Source organism: Bubalus bubalis, chromosome 17 (genome assembly GCF_019923935.1).
Source record: "Bubalus bubalis isolate 160015118507 breed Murrah chromosome 17, NDDB_SH_1, whole genome shotgun sequence".
Classification (NCBI taxonomy): domain Eukaryota; kingdom Metazoa; phylum Chordata; class Mammalia; order Artiodactyla; family Bovidae; genus Bubalus; species Bubalus bubalis.
The window spans coordinates 17,967,537-17,984,317 of record NC_059173.1 but is presented as its reverse complement, the minus strand read 5'-3'; the positions used below and the strand labels follow the sequence as shown (position 1 = coordinate 17,984,317).

General features: G+C 46.4%; 2 protein-coding genes across 4 annotated transcripts in view; one reads left to right on the top strand and one right to left on the bottom strand.

The window, feature by feature from the left end:
* CCDC63 (coiled-coil domain containing 63) overlaps positions 1–6,802 on the top strand; it is a 53,047-nt gene extending 46,245 nt beyond the window's left edge. The window contains exons 13-14 of the mRNA XM_006048319.3: positions 4,075–4,278; positions 6,669–6,802. Of these exons, the coding sequence (XP_006048381.3) occupies positions 4,075–4,278; positions 6,669–6,802 (338 nt within the window). The remainder of the gene's footprint in view (positions 1–4,074; positions 4,279–6,668) is intronic.
* A 1,300-nt stretch (positions 6,803–8,102) lies between these two features.
* Positions 8,103–16,214, bottom strand: MYL2 (myosin light chain 2). 3 transcript variants are annotated; one of them, XM_025267624.2, is made up of 8 exons: positions 16,070–16,214; positions 14,687–14,776; positions 12,279–12,428; positions 11,162–11,300; positions 10,228–10,306; positions 10,074–10,122; positions 8,310–8,427; positions 8,103–8,192 (listed from the first exon to the last, which is right to left on the bottom strand). In XM_025267624.2, the coding sequence occupies exons 1-7, from the start codon at positions 16,070–16,072 to the stop codon at positions 8,329–8,331; spliced, it is 609 nt and encodes a 202-aa protein (XP_025123409.2). In that variant the 5' UTR covers positions 16,073–16,214; the 3' UTR covers positions 8,103–8,192; positions 8,310–8,328. The 3 variants fall into 3 exon arrangements, with proteins under 3 accessions (XP_025123409.2, XP_044786135.1, XP_025123410.1); XM_044930200.1 differs by having other exon boundaries at positions 8,103–8,427; XM_025267625.2 differs by having other exon boundaries at positions 8,103–8,427; positions 11,162–11,266; positions 12,353–12,428; positions 16,070–16,209.
* Positions 16,215–16,781: the final 567 nt, after the last annotated feature.

Genomic DNA, 16,781 nt, shown 5'->3' with positions numbered 1-16,781 from the left:
ATTAAAGCCTTGGCACTAAAGCCAACCTGCTTGAGTTCAAATCGTGGTTGTACTCTTACTAGCTGTATGACTTTCGGCAACTGTTTTTTTTTTTTTTAAACCTGGATTTTTGAGTCTGTGTGTGTGTTTCATGTTTCTTTATTGGCTGCATCGGGTCTTAGTTGTAGCATTTAGTTGCCCCTTGGCATGTGGGATACTGGTTCCCTGAACAGGCATCAAACCTGCGTCCCCTGTATTGGAAAGCAGATGCTTAACCACTGGACCATCAGGGAATTTTCTGGGCAATCTTCTGAACCTCTCTGTGCCTCAGTGTTTTCATCTAAAAAATGTTGGGAAGGTTAAATAAATAAGTAGTTCTTAGAGAAATAGTTACATGATCATGTGAATAGATACAGAAGGAAGTATTTGACAAAATTCAATATCCATTCATAATAAGAAAACTCTCAACAAACTAGAACCAGAAGGGAAGTTCCCTACCTGATAAAAGGAATCTCCAGAAACACCTGCAGCTAACCTCATAGTTAGTGGTGAAAAAAAACTGAATATTTTTCTTCTAAGATCAGCAACAAGGCAAGGATGTCTGCTCTCACAACTCCTATTCAATATTATGTTGGTGGTCCTCGATAATGCAGTAAGGCAATAAAAGGAAATGAAAAGCATTCAGATTGGGAAGAAAGAAATAAAGTGCTCAGAGCAGTGCCTGGCATGTAGCAAATGCCTATTAACTGTAATACACATTTCTAGGCCTTGAGCTCAGGAGAGAGAGGGAGATGCACCCACAGAGATCATGCCAGTTTAGAATGAATGACTTCCACCACTCTTAGAATAGAATTGAAGGTTCTTAATACCATCTGTGTTTGGGAGGTTCCCAAGACACCTCCCTCCCGTCAGTTTCAGGGATTCACTAGGAGGGCTCCTGGATTCAGCATATAGTCATATTTTCATGGCTATGATTTATTACAGCCACAAGGTACAATGCAAAATCAGTAAAGGAAAAAGGAGCTTGGGGGAAAGCATGGAGGAAATCAAGAGCAAGCTTCCAAGGGTCGTCTCCCAGGATGTGCTTAATCCCCCCAGCCATGAGTTGTGACAACACACGTGAAATGGGTCAACCAGGGAAGCTCACTGGCTACTCATTGCTTAGGGGGGGCTGATCATACAGGCACCTCCAGCCTGGCACATACCCCAGTTCCAGACCCCAGAAAGAACAGCAAGTATTTATAGCATAAGCTACATTTTTTAATAGACAGATTAAGCATGCTGGCATCACTGACCCAGTGGACATGAGTTTGAGCAGACTCTGGGAGATAGTGAAGGATAGGGAAGCCTGGTGTGATTCAGTCCGCGGGGATCGCAAAGAGTCCGACACGACTGAGCGACTGAACAACAACAAAGGCATGGTGAGCCTCTGTTAACAGTTAATGGTGGTGGGGACCTTCCTGAAATCCAAGTTCCCTGATACTGTCCAAGGACCAAACTGCTAAGCAACCTTTTCGAAGGAGAGCAGTCAGACTTTGCTGTATTAACTCTTTCTTACCCACGGCCTATCAACTTCTTTATAGCCTGGCCCCTGCTTACATTTTTAAAAAAATTATTGACTTATTATGGATTTTTGGTTGCCCTGGGTCTTCACTGCTGTGTGCAGGCTTCTTGTGGTGAGCAGGGAGCTCTTCGTAGTTGCAGTGCACGGGCTTCTCATTGCAGTGGCTCCTCTTACTGTGGGGCCCAGGCTCTAGGTGTTCAGACCCAGTAGTTGTGGTGTACAGGCTGAGTTGCCCCAGGCATGTGGGATCTTCCTGGACCAGGGATCGAATTGGTGTCCGCTGCATTGGCAGGTGGGTTCTTAACCAGTGGACTGCCAGGGAAGTCCCCTTGCTTACACTTTTCATCATCTCTTGTCCTGCTCTTCCTCTTTGCTCACCTCCTGTGGCCACACTGTTCTCCTCTCTGTATTTCCCAATCTCTCCCCCAACTAATTCTACCTCAGGGCCTTTGCATGGGCTGTTCCTAGGATACTCATCCCACACCCAGTTCCTCATTCTCAGATCTCAGGTTAAATGTCCTCTCTCCAGCAAGGCCCCTCTCCACTGCTCCATCTGAGGCTGGTCCTGCTGTACCCAGTATTATTCACTCTCATCAGTTACGTTCAGTCACTCAGTTGTGTCTGACTCTCTGCGACCCCATGGACTGCAGCACGCCAGGCCTCCCTGTCCATTGCCAACTCCCGGAGTTTACCCAAACTCATGTCCATTGAGTCAGTGATGCCATCCAACAATCTCATCCTCTGTCAGCCCTTCTCCTCCTGCCTTCAGTCTTTTCCAGTATCAGGGCCTTTTCACATGAGTCACCTTTTCCCATCAGGTGGCCAAAGTATTGGAGTTTCAGCTTCAGCATCAGTCCTTCTAATGAATATTCAGTACTGATTTCCTTTAGGATGGACTGGTTGGATCTCCTTGCTGTCCAAGGGACTCTCAAGAGTCTTCTCCAACACTACAGTTCAAAAGCATCAATTCTTCAGTGCTCAGTTTTCTTTATAGTCCAACTCTCACATCCATACATGACTACTGGAAAAACCATAGCTCTGACTGGACAGACCTTTGTTGACAAAATAAAGTCTCTGCTTTTTATATGCTATCTAGGTTGGTCATAGCTTTTCTTCCAAGGAGCAAGCGTCTTTTAATTTTGTGGTTATAGTCACCATCTGCAGTGATTTTGGAACCCCAAAAATAAAGTCTCTCACTGTTTCCATTGTTTCCCCATCTATTTGCCATGAAGTGATGGGACCAGATGCCATGATCTTAGTTTTCTGAATATTGAGTTTTAAGCCAACTTTTTCACTCTCCTCTTTCACTTTCATCAAGAGGCTCTTTAGTTCTTCGCTTTCTACCATAAGGGTGGTGCCACCTGCTTATCTGAGGTTACTGATATTTCTCCTGGCAATTTTGATTTCAGCTTGTGCTTCATCCAGCCCAGCGTTTCTCATGATGTACTCTGCATATAAGTTAAATAAGCAGGGTGACAATATACAGCCTTGACGTACTCCTTTCCCTGTTTGGAACCAGTCTGTTGTTCCATGTCCAGTTCTAACTGTTGCTTCCTGACCTGCATACAGATTTCTCATGAGTCAGGTCAGGTGGTCTTGTACTCACTCTCATAGCAGTTCTATTATTTAATCCTTGCCTAGTTTGTCTCTCTATACAGGTAATTCTCATTGTGTGAATTGAGGAGGTTCTTGAGAACCAATAGCAAGTTTCAGATGTGAATCTTTTTGGTCCCTGATTTTCAGAGAGAAGAGAAATGGTATGTGTTATATGAAAATTCAAAAAAAAAAAAAAAACTTAAACCCAATAGTTACTGAATTCAGATGACAAGCATCTGGATAGTGAGGGGTGTGTGTGTTTATTTGCTGACTTGCCCTTCTCTCCTTCTTCCCATTCACACTAAAGCTCATGAGCTTCATCAGGGTTTGCATCTCTGTTATTGTTTATGGTCATTGTTTTCCCTCCATGCATCGTGGCATCTCAGGCACCATGCCTGGTCTGATAAGCATCCAATAATCATTTGTGCAATGAATGAATGAATGAATGAATCATTCTGATGACTCCATGGGGCTGTGAAACACAGTGGGAAGGACAGCTCCCCCAAACTCAGAGCACTGAGGAAAAGATCAGTAATTTAAGGCAGAGTTTGCCCATGGCTCCCAATTTTTAGTGTTAAAAAAATGTTCCTCAACCTTCTTTTTGTTATTGTCCCCTATGGAGCCTTTTCAGACATACTTTTCCTAACTGCTCTTCTTTATGGAATTTTCATACAGTTGATATACAACTGTTCATGTTTTTTATGTATATCATGCCTTATACATCAAAGAGTCAGATTGGTTTTGCCTCTTAAGAACCAAATTGTGCTCTCTAGGGAATGAATGATGTAACCCAAGAGAAAGCCCTTGTCCTTATAGGCATTCATGACCTGCCCCCTTCCTGTTACTTCCCTTCCTCTCCAGCATGGAGCGCTACCTCTAGTTCCCCTAGGGCCCAGGTCTCGTTGGCAAACTTCTTGGTTACGCCTTTTTTCCAGCCATCATTGAGAAGAAGACCAATGACTTGCTGGTGTTAGAATCCTACAAGCGGCTTATGGAAATGGAAGTGGCAGAGGCGGAGGTCCAGCCATCCTTCCTCAACCCTTTCTGGGGCGGCTCCGCCCTCCTCAAGCCTGCAGAACCCATCAAGGTCATCCCTCCAGTGTTCGGGGCTGACTCCCTTAGTGACAAGTTGGATGAAGGTGAGTTCTCTTCTTACCTGGAGTTTTCTTTCTACAGCGTGATGACAAAGCCACAGATTCTGTAGTTTAGTTATCTCGGATACTTTAAAAAATTACAACTACTCTGTGACCATTTCATGAACCTTAAAGTAGCCAAAATTTCCAAGTTGGCAAGTTATGAGCAGACAAGATTCCCTGATGCCGTCTCCTACCCTCACCGTATGCTCTTGAGTCTCACTCCACCTGTGACCTCCTTTCCCCAACCCCATCTGTGTCCCCCCACCCCATGATTGAAGCAGCTGAGGCTTGGTTCACACCAGAGATAAACTGTGGCCCTGCGGGCGCAGGCACGTGAATCTTCTTTGCTTTTGGAGGCAGAAGCTGGTGGTACTGTGGTTTGCGAGGGTTGAGGGAACTAGCCCTTCTCTCTGGAGGTGGGGGTAAATTCTGGCCCCAAGTAGTGTTTGGTGGGCAGTTTGGCAACATGTTTGGGAAGGTTGAGGAGTGGTTATGTTCCTGAGCCAGGTTGCATTTTTGCTATGCTCAGCAAGCCAGGCCAAGACACAGAGGGTCAGCAGAGACGGTGCTTCATTCTCAAGTCCGCAAAGCCAAGGAGAGGAGATGGGGAGACAAATCTCCAAGATCCGCCTCCCAGAAAGCAAGGGGCTCTGGTGTTTATGGGATAAAGAATAAAGATGCCTGGTGATCTGAGGCATGGAACATGTAGGGAAAGGCGATTGGAAAGCGGTGCCCTAATCCTGGTTCTGTAGAGGTGTAACTAAGTATGGGCCTCTGTGTGTTCAAGATGTCATCCAGCGACACTCGCATGTGCTCAGTGGAAGGATTGTGGCTCTATCCAGGGTTAACCTGCTCAGCTGGAACCAGACACAGCTGAACCCAAGCTCCTAGAAAACAACTCAGGCAGACACATTGTTTAGGCTACAGGTTGCCTGGAGGACAAGCGAGATGTTTGTACCAATAAGAAAATGACCTTGATTAGTGAAGGCAGGTTACAGGTGAAATGGGCTTACCTAATAATTACCCTGGATTTCAGACACATGCGTAGAGTCTGTAATCTTGATTGTGGGGATTGGTCCTTCAGAGAAAAACTTACTCAAGGGTCGAAGGTGGAAGTAGGAGGGCAGCCGAACTGGAAATGACTGAAACGCTCGCCCGTTAGAGATTGGTTAAATAAGTTACAGTTCATCCATGCATGTGATGGAATACTCTGCAGCCACTAAAAAGAATGCTGTGGGCTGACATGAACTGACATGTGTGTACATAGCATCTAGTGTCCAGGGATGCTGCGTAAAACCTACAGTGCACAAGACAGCCTTTCACAACCTGGTACATAAGAGAGAGAGGAGGGGAGAGAGAAAAGGAAGGAGGCGGAGGAGGAAGGGAAGGAAAGTGTCTTGATTATACATATAAAAATGAAGAGGATGTATATGCTGACTTACAGTGGGTATTTCTGGGTGGTGGGTTGCAGAGAACTTTGTATTTCTGAGTTAATTCTGTCATTGCTTAGAATTTTCTTTTACAGTGACCTTGTGTGATTTCAGTAACCAGAGGGGAAAAAATTGGTTTTTAAAAAAGTTTCCCCTCCTCTGTGAGCAGCATTTCAAGTGTGCAGGTGTGCCAAGAATGGAGGGAGGGAATTGCCAATATGTGCATATGCAGAGATGCACAGGTGTACACACATCTGTTTGACTTATTCAAGGCAACTGAAAGTTAGCAGGAGTGAAAACCAGGGCTGGTGTCAGCCACCTTAGCACAGCTTCCCTTGACCCTTTGAGTTCTTAAATGAGGAGGGTGTCAGAGAACAGCCATTGATAACACTGTCCTCACAAGGTCAGGAATATACAGATGATATCTTCATTTCTGTTCAAGGGAATATTGATAAGGGTTTTCTTAGCCCACTCGCTTCTATGGCTTGCATGTATAAATTAGAAGAGGGAAGCCCCTCTAGGCAGATTAATTAGGAAAAGCCACCCCTGCTGGATAGACGTGGCTTGGCAATCACATGTGTGTGTGTGTGGGGGGGCGGCGGGGGCGTGGGTTTCAGTCCTGCAGAAACAGGTGTCTTTGTGCAGTCTACATCCTGAGCAACTGCACGTGGTGGCCCTATCTCCTTGATATTAAATCCAACTCACCTTCACATCCTCGTCTGGGAGGAAAAAGACAGTTATTGTCTGGCCATCCCTGAGCAGCACATCCCTGCCTGTCCTCCCTCTCCCTGAACTTGGAGAATGTTCACACTCCCACCCCCCAGTGCTGTGGAGCATCACCAAACCAGGCTTGGAGTTCCTTGAACAGGGCAAAGGGGCGCTAGCCCTGGGAAGGAAGCCCACCCTCCTGCTGTGCTGCATTTGATTTTTGAACTCCTCACACGGGTCCCGTCTTTGGTGCAGTGGAGCAGCCCCTGGACCACAGCAGCCTTCGGCAAATGGTGCTCAGCCAGTACGCCGCAAGAGAGTCTCGAAACAGGGACAGCATGCCTGAAAAAGGGGACGAGCTGAAGTCCAAGAAGAAGGTAACAGTCTGAGGCAGCTCTGGCCATTTGTACATAACTAGAGAGAGTAAATGTTTTGTTCTGTAACCCCAGTGCCTCTTCACACTCATTACTAAGAGACTGGGGCGCTAGCACCTCCCCAGGATGGTGTAGAGGAGCAGGAGGGTGGAGATGCAAAGCTGGCACAGGTGGCAAGAGTGGTGTGAGGTCACCGTGGCCCTTGAGAACCCTTGAGATGGTAACCCCCCATCACGGCTCACCAGGTGAAGTGTAGGGGCCACATGGGAGCCAAAATACTGATTTCACGTCCTAGAACCACATAGGGTGCAGCAGACTCACAGGTGGGAACCGGGAGCCGTGGAGGCCCTGTGTCTGTATCTGTGTGTGTGAGGGGCACATGGATGAGTGTGTCACTGTAGAGCTGTGTCCAGGATGTCTTGTCCTGAAACACAAACTCCATTGAGTGCCATGAGCTGGGGCCTCTCCTAGCCTGGCCTTGTCTCTGCAGGAGGCCCAGGTCACAGGTTCTGGATGTGAGGGGGGGGGGGTCATCACAGGGTGTGGATCGTGAAGGGTCATCATGGTATGGCATGGGGTCCTGAGTCCTTGCCTTCTCAGTTGGCTTGAAAGGAACCCCATTTCCCAGCAGGTGATGTCATTGGAGCAGACCCTAAGCTTCTCCTCTGGGGGTCTCTGTTATTGTTCTTGAACCTTAAAGACTCACTTCAGTTCTGGCTCCTCCAACCACCCAGACCCTCTCATTCCCTCTAAGTGACCCCAGCTGCCACTTTGATCCCAGCTTCAGCTCTTTGTTCCCAGTACATCTTTTGCTTTGGCTAGGTCCCAGATTCTTGGGGTTCCCTTGAAAACTTAGACTACCTGACATCTACTCCCCCTTCCTCCTAAAATACATCTGGACTTTCCGTTGGGAATGGTCCTTCCCATCCTCAGGCCATGTAAGTTTTGGAAGGGGCTGATTTCAACCCCTGTGCGAGGGTTGATCATATGAGCAAGTCTGCTAGTCAGAGTGCTGCACCTGTTTCAGGGTTGGTTCCCGCATTGCACAGGCCCTGTTTTGGGATTTGTGTGGAGCTGGGAGAAAGAGAGAGAGGTGTCCTCTTTCCACTAGGATTGCTGAAGGGATAGACAAGAACCAGGAACTGCTGGTGACCCCACTGGACCACCAGCAGAGTCCCAAGTCCCTGAAGATCTGTTTTAAGTAAAGAGTCACTAAAATTCAATAATAACAACAGCAGGGCCATCCCTAACTCATATACTGCCTCATGGGAACTAGCAAAGGGTCTTCCTTACTCAAGGACACACCGTGAACAAATACACGACCTCCTTTTTATTTGAACACGGACTCTGGGTGAATTTCCATCTGCCAGCTGTGTTGTCACGTGGTAGCTCTAAGCTACCCAGGCTGCAAAGAAGATGGAGGTGGATAAATGAGGCAGCCACATGACCAACTGGCCAGGGTCGGGGGTGGTGCATTGCTGGGAAAAATGAGAAGAGGGCAAGGATGCCCCCATTTGCCCACCCAAAGGCAAGCCACTCCCTTAGTCCTTCTCTTCTCCGTGGGTGATGATGTGCACCAGGTTCTTATAGTCCAAGTTGCCAGTCACATCAGGGGGGAAGGCGGCGAACATCTGGTCAATCTGCAACGAACCAGCAAGACATACTGAGGATTTGCGGGGGAGGGCGGCCCACGTGGAGAGGCAGCTGGGGCCTGGAGCATATGGGGTGCCATGGGCATCTCCCTCCCTGCCCTCCTGCTTCCTTCCCCAGGTGCTGACCCCAAGGGCCATCCTGCAGGGATGTTCCTAGGTACCCAGCCTGCAATGGGGAAAGCAGGGATTGCAAACTCAATTGTGTGTGCAAAGGGGTGGGCAGGTTATGTAGGGGAGCACAATGGGCCTGGTGGGGACTGTGGTTAAATGGAGACATAGTCCATCTACAGAGATTGTAACTCCTCAGGGCCAGCCATTGTGGCCATGTGGGCAAGGAGTCAGACTCTTTGAGGAATTTGATTCTTCGAGGGGAATTAGAATTTTAATTTTTTTGAAATGTGTAATTTCTACATTAAAATTTTTTTTAGTTGTTTAGCTGCTAAGTCATGTCCGACTCTTTTGCAACCCTTTGGAATGTAGCCCACCAGCCTCCTCTGTCTACGGGATTTCCCAGGCAAGAATATTGGAGTGGGTTACCATTTCCTTCTCCAAGGGATTTCCTGATTCAGGGATCAAACTTGAGTCTCCTGCATTGGCAGGAGGATTCTTTACCATTGAGTCACCAGGAAGTCCTTAAAGAATATTGGCTAATTATTGTTTTTTTAATTTGGGGTTAATAATAGCTAACACATATTACCTTTTTCATGTATCAGCACTTTATACATTTGAACTCATTTAATCATCATGTGTACTCTGGAGTAGATTCTATTATTGTCTCCACTTTACAGATGAAGAAATTGAGGCACAGTGAGGTTAAGGAGCTTGTCCAAAGTCAAAGATAGTGGGAGTTTAAAGGCAGGCTCTTGCAACTGCTTGCATTTTAAGGAGGAAATTCAAATACAATTTTTAGTAAAATGTGAAACTTCACAGAATCAGGCCTGAAAGGCTGCAAGGGACTATTTTAAATAGATTCATTAAGATTAATTAGCAATGTTGACAAGACAGTTGCTTGTTCATACAGGGCCTTTGATGAATTATTGATAACAATAGTGCCCCTTCTTCCAGGCACATTACTGCCACCTGCCAAAAAGTCTTATGTTCTGATTTTTAGAAAATTATAGCAAGACACTTTACTGCCATCTGCTGGAAAAAACTTGCAACGAATATATACTCTGCAGTATATATTATTAAGGGCATCCAGGAGGATTGTGTGGTGTACAACCTACACAACAATACGTGGTCACCCTGCATGACACCTTCAGCCCATCAGGAAATGGATGCCGTCACCAGGTCTCAATGTGTTATGGGGAAGGCAGAACCTGGAGTCAGACAGGGGTTTGGGTCTGGGACCCGGCATTTCCCATTAGTGCTGTCCTTTTAGGCTAGTAACTTTGCCTCCCTGAGCCTCAGTTTCGCCATCTGTGAAATGACCATAGTGCTAGTCACTACCTCACAGGGTGATGGAGGGAATGAAATGAGATAAGGGCTCAGTAAACCAGAGCAGATTCTCTCTCAGTGTGGGGTCAGGGGTATCTTATGTAAGAGAGTCTGGGGGGGAGTCCCTCTCCAGTAACTGGGGCCAGTAAGTGAGGCCAGTGACTGGGGTACAGAGGGTGTCTGAAGGGGCCTGTTACCTCCTCTTTGGAAAACCTCTCCGCCTGCGTTGTCAGCATCTCCTTGACACTGCAGAGAGAGAAAAGCAGATATTGACCCCGGCTTTGTGGGGAGGGCTGTGGGGAGAAGCAAGGAACCCCCATGTCCCCCTCCCACCACTCACATCCCACTCACTAATCAGCCTTGAGCACTCCTTTGCCTTCAGGGTCAAACACTTTGAATGCATTGAGAATGGTCTCCTCGGGGTCTGCTCCTGAAACAGAAAATGGGGTAGATGTGCCATGGGTGGCTGAGAATCTTAGGTAAGGAAGAAAGGCCTCACCACTTCTGAGCACCGAGCCTTGGTGTTTTTGAAAGCGTGGGCTGAGAATCCAGTTATTTCTGGAGCAAACCCAAGGTCGGGCATGGATCTAGACTTAGAAAGACTGGGATTTGAATCCTGACTCCAGCATTTGTTAGCTGTGTGGCTTCAGGCACGTGACTTTCCATCTCTGAGTCTCAGTTCCCCTTCTGTAGACGAGGATAAGAAGAGAAGCTACGTCCTAGACTAAGGTGATGCATGCTGCTGCTGCTGCCGTCACTTCAGTCGTGTCCGACTCCGTGTGACCCCATAGACGGCAGCCCACCAGGCTCCGCCGTCCCTGGGATTCTCCAGGCAAGAACACTGGAGTGGGTTGCCATTTCCTTCTCCAATGCATGAAAGTGAAAATTGAAAGTGAAGTCGCTCAGCCGTGTCTGACTCTTAGCGACCCCATGGACTGCAGACTACCAGGCTCCTCCGTCCATGGGATTTTCCAGGCAACAGTACTGGAGTGGGGTGCCATTGCCTTCTCCGAAGGTGATGCATATAATGCATTTAAAGTGCTTGGTATGAGGTCTGGATGAGGGCCAACCTTGGAGCACTATTAACTGCTCTTTTTATTCTCTCCCTCTCCTATGTTACCTTGCCTTCATCTGCCAACTCCTGTATGTTCTCCTAGTGCTTTTAATTGATGCCCAAAGATGAAGACACATAAAGACAGACACACTCAGGTGCACAAACCAACGCACACATACACACATATGTACCTATACAGACATAGATGAACAGAAATACACATGAACTTACCCTTAAGTTTCTCCCCAAACATCTGTAGGAACACAGTAAAGTTAATGGGACCTGGAGCCTCCTTGAGCATTTCATCAATTTCCTCATTTTTCACGTTCACACGCCCTAGACCAGGAGACAGACACTCAGCGATTCTGAGCTGGGACAGAAACAGCTGTCAGAGCACTGGCATTTGCCCTTGTAATCCTACTTCAAGGAATCTTGTCTAGGAATAATCGGAGACACAGTAGACGGGGCCAGAGATTCACGTGAGATGTTCTCAAAAGTGTTATTTATAATAACCAGACAACTGGAAACAACTCACAGAGGGTTTAGTTATTTTTAAAACTGTGCGTTCAGGACCTGAAACATTTTATACAGATGTTTTAATGTTTTACTCAAATAAGAAATCCTCATATTATAAAATTAGCCCTTCTCACTTGGAGGTAGGAGAGACAGATCAGAATTTGAGGAAACTTTTTCAAATTATAGCTGCTGTAACCCACACAGCCTTGGAGATTCTGATATACCCGTCCTAGTCACTGTCACAAGCCCATATAGTACATGTGTATAAATTAGAAAAAGCCACCCCTTATTAAGATAACTTATGTTTTAAATGTAATAATCTACAGTGGCTACAAATACAAATAGTACTCTGTGTAATTGCTCAGTACAAAACCTGCCCAGCTGTTCATGGACCTAAGGTCTGGGGGTAGGAATGGAGGAGGAGGTGACAGATTGGACACTTATATTTTGAAACAGTTCCAGGTGCTCATGATCACCCTACTGAGATGTTAAATTTTAAAAGCTGAATCCAAAATAGAATGAGTCTAACTATTAAGCATGCACACACACGAGATGCCTAGGAGAAAAATTAGAGGCTCAGATGTTAACAGTGGAATATTGCCCTAGTGGTCAACACTGCCTACTCCTTTATACTTTTCTGAATTTTCCAAGTTTTCTGTTGTAAACTGCCATTGTATTCAAAAACATATAAAAATGATTTTAAAAGAAAAAGATATGTTAAGACACTCAAAGACTAAACACTTCTTTCCTGTCCTCTGAAATTTGCCTTAAAGATTGATCTTGGTTGAGCTGTTTCAAAATGACAAGCTCTTGACCTTTTTGATAGCCTCACCTCCTGCCCCTCACGGGAGTGGGATAAGAAGACCTTCCTAAGCTGGTGTTGGGTGGTGGTGCGGGGCGACGTACCAAGAGCCGCAAAGGTGTCCCTCAGGTCATTCTTGTCGATGAAGCCATCCCTGTTTTGATCCATGATGGTGAAGGCCTGCAAAAGGGAGGCGATTGTCTGGTCAGCCCAGGAGAAATTGTGGGAAGTAGCCCCAGAGATTGTGCCAAGGGCTGGGGGAAGTGGGATTCTGGGATTTTCAAGGAGCATCGAGGGATATTAGGTATTAGATCTGGAGTTACTATAGGACCCAGCAATTTCATGCTCCCGTGTATTCCCAAGAGAAATGAGAGCATGGACCCATACAAACACCTGTGTGTGAACATCCACATCAGCACTATTCACAATAGCTCCAAACTGATAAATGGATAAACAAATGTGGTCTCTCCCCACAATGGAATGTCATTCAACGATAAAAAGGAAATTCTGACACATGCTACAACATGGATGAACCCTGAAACATGATACTAAGTGAAAGAAGCCAGACACAGAAGGCCACATAGGGAACGATTCCATTTCTATGAAGCATTCAGAACAGGCAAATCCTTAGAGACAGAAAATAGACTAGTGGTTGTGAGGGGCTAGGGGGAGGCGGGACTCGGGAGTGACTGCTAATGGGTATGAGGTTTCTTTTGGGGGCGATGAAGATGTTCTAAAATTAGATAAGTGATGATGGTTGCAAAATGCTGTGACTGTATTAAATAACCACTGAATTGTACACTTACTTTAAAAGGGTGAATACATGGTATGTGAATTATAACTTTATCAAGCTGTTGTTGAAAAAAAAATGAGTTAAAAACTGGAGTCTGCTCACCAACTTGCAAGCCCACATTATCTGTAAAATGAAGCCAGTGATCTTTTCCAGCTGGCTCTGAGGGAGACTCCAGAGCTTTGTGAATGCCCAGGTATTTTACTAATGACGTATCATATCTGCGTTTCTTGAGTTCTTTTAACAACTGGTTCCTGAAAGTATTTGCACCCCCAGGTCATGCCCCCAGCAGCTGATCTCATTCCAGAAGTTGGGACAGAGGGAGGGAGAAGGGAGGATGTAGTCTTCTCCAGGGAAGAGAACTATTTCAGGTTCAGATGTGACATTTCATCCCAGGAATTCCTCTCTCCCTGGCAGCCCGTGGAGCGTGATGTTCCTGTGATCTGAATGCTGGTGGGGACAGAAGGGGCCAGTCTTCATGTCCCATTGGAAGCCCCCAGTGGTTTCTCCTTTCATATAAAATACTGTGGCCTCTCCGGCATAGCTTTAGAGTGTTTTCCTCTGAAGGGCCAGGTGAGAGAGTGGATAACTCAGTGTGAGCCATCAGGATGGCTGGAAAATTAATTCAGTGTATCCTGAGCCCGCAGCAGTGGTTTAATTTTACGTAATTGGTACTTAGGTTTGCTTACGAAGGCACATCCCCATAGACTGGGGTAGGGTTTCAGACCCAGCTAGCAGTCAACAATTAAGATGGTAAAAATTAAAATCTCAGATACTCTCAGACATCTCTCCGACTGGCAGAAATCATGTTTGAGATGTTAACACCCAGTGTTGATGGAGATGTGGCAGGAAAGGCACCTTCTTTTGGGGCTGATGGGAGTCAGAATGAGCACAGGATTTCTGGAGGGCAGCTTGGACCAGTGGTTGTATTTGGTTTTAGTTCCTTTTGTAAAAAAAAAAAAAATGTTCCTTCGATCCAGCTGTTTCACTTTTAGGAATTTACCCCAAGGAAATAACCAGAGATAGAAGCAAAGGGAATTGTAATAGTAAAACATTCTAAACATAACATCTAACCATAGGAGGTGATTTAAATAAATGATGGAAAATGTTGGTGCTGAATTGCTCAAGAAAAAATAACAGGTACAGATTAGTGTGCATAGAAGATGGTCACTATGTTTAACAAATATGTGCATACATAACAAAAACCACTGGCAGGGCATATACCAAAATGTTAACTGATCATCTCTGGGTCATACAATTATAAGTCAGGTCATTTTTATTCTTCATGCATTTTTGAAATTCATTCCTACATTTTCAACAAGACATAGGCTTTATTTTGATGATCAGCAAAAGTTAATTTCTTTAAGTCATTCACACACATGTTCAGACCAAATTTGGGGTGTTTTGGGGAGGATAAAGACAAGCTAGGACTTCCTTGCTGATCCAAGGGTTAAGACCCTGTGCTTCCACTGCAAAGGGTGTGAGTTCGATTCCTGGTTGGGAAACTAAGATCCCACACATGGCATGGGATGGCCAACAACAACAGAACGAAAACAAAGACAACATAACTGAGAGGTCCTTGCAGGGAATATGGAATGAAGGAAAGGCTCCTTCTAGCATGTGGGAATCTCCACCCAGTTGCACCCACCTCCTTAAATTCCTGGATCTGGGTCTGTTCAAACATGGAGAACACATTGGAATTGGCTCCCTCTGCTCTCTTCTTGGCTTTCTTAGGTGACTAGAGGGTAAAAAAAAAACAAACCAAAAACAGACCATCAGTTAAAAGAGTCAGAGGCTGGGAATTAGAAAACTAGATCAGGTTCCATCTCTGGGTAAGCCTCGGCCATTCATCTGTGAAATGGGGGTATGGTGCTGACACTCATCTCAAAAGGGCGGTGCTGGAAAGTTAAAAGGACATGGAATAAGACTTCTCAAAATCAACCTGGTTCTGGTGGATTGTAAGACTGTGGGCCTTGCAGTAGCTCCTTTGCAAACTAGGGGAGGTAGAGGTATGTCTCCAGGGATGGAGGCCAGCTTTCAGATTAGCTCCAGCAGGACTCAGCTGCTTTTGTTCCGATGCATTTCACAAAAAAGTTCAGTAATGCACAGAAGGAGAATTGATTGGAGGCGAAAAAAAAGTCAGGCTCACTAAACCATGAAGAATGCGAGATGAAATGACACATTTTCAGGGTGTTAAAACCCAACTGCTCTGTCCCCCTCGATTTTCCCCTGATCCAAATGGCAGCAACATCTCCTCTCTAAATGTTCTGTCCTTGCACCATGCAAACAGAGCAGAGGGGAGTGAGTTAACATTTCCCCACCTGCTTCTGACTTGAGTTACAGCAAACGCTTGAACACTGCATATGTTATTGCATTCAGTCCTGATAACTGCTCTGTCAAGTGGATGCTATTATTACCATCGCCATTTTCCCGGGGAGGCAACCGAGGCTCAGAGAGGTTGGCTCGTTTACCCAAGGTCACACAGTCACAAAACGGCAGAGCCAGTGTCGAACTCGGGCAGACTGACTCCAGAGTCTGTGCCCCTAACCACAGCCTTACACTGACCCTGATTTTGGGGGCTTCCTGCTTCTGGAGAGGGACACCTAACTAAACAACACAGGGAGAGAGGTTTTAACTTTGCAAGTTCAAAAGGTGAAAACAAAAAGATTCTTTTCCCCAGCTGCCTGAACAAGAGAAAAGAATTACAATTTGATCCTTAAAAGCGTTCAATCCCATTTTGCAAGCCCTGGGAGTTATTGATTCCTCAAGAGGTCAGTAGACAAGCCATAAAAAAGCCAACTCTCTTATTTTGTTTTTGCAAGTCCCCGGGAGCTGCTGTTATTTGTGGCTTATCGGGGGCATTGATTGGGGTTCCTCTGTGTGCACGCAGCAAGCAGTGCTTTTTCCTCCAGGATCTGGGGCCCCAGAGAGCTGCCGTGCTCCCCCTCCCGCCTGGTCCTTTGCTTGTAGGTGGTGTCCCCTTCTTGCCACCCAGCATCACTTACTTCCTCCGGGGGCCCTGAGTACTCACCATGGTGGAAAGGACACAGCACTGCTCCCCCAGAAGAATCCCACAGTCTGCCCAGCTCTCTTCAGCCTGGGAACAATAAATACTTCCTCCCCAAGTTTAAAAATAACCCCATGACCACTTTTGGCAGTGGTAGGTGAGGCGGACACCACCTAAGGCACCCCCACCCCATGCCGTTCTTCTGAAGTAAGGGCAGCTCAGTCGCCACCCGGTGACACGTGGGACCCAGAAAGGCATTCAAGGTTAAAGAGCCGGGCGGCTGGTGCACAGGGAGAGATGCTGCTCGCTTGCTGCAGCGCTTGGGCAGTCGGCACTTGTGCTTGTCAATTTTGAGGAGGAAAATGGCGGGGAGGGCAGACTTAAAATTCTCTTACATTATCAGTCACGGGTCTCATCTCAGGGCCTTCGCACCTGTGGTTTCCTCTGCCAGGAATGCTTTTCCATCTGCATCTGTGAACCTCCTTCCCTCACCTCCTTCAGGTCTCTGCTCACCTTCTCAATGAGACCTCCTCAGCACACTATTTTAAAAATAACCCTTTAGGGACTTCCCTGGAGGTCCAGTGGTTAAGAATCCGTCTGGCAATGCAGGGGACATGGGTCCGATCCCTGGTCAGGGAACCAAGATTCTGCATGCTGTGGAGCAATTAAGCCTGCTCGCAGCGACTACTGAGCCCGTGGGCCACAACTAGAGAGACAGAGCGCTCCCGTAACTCGA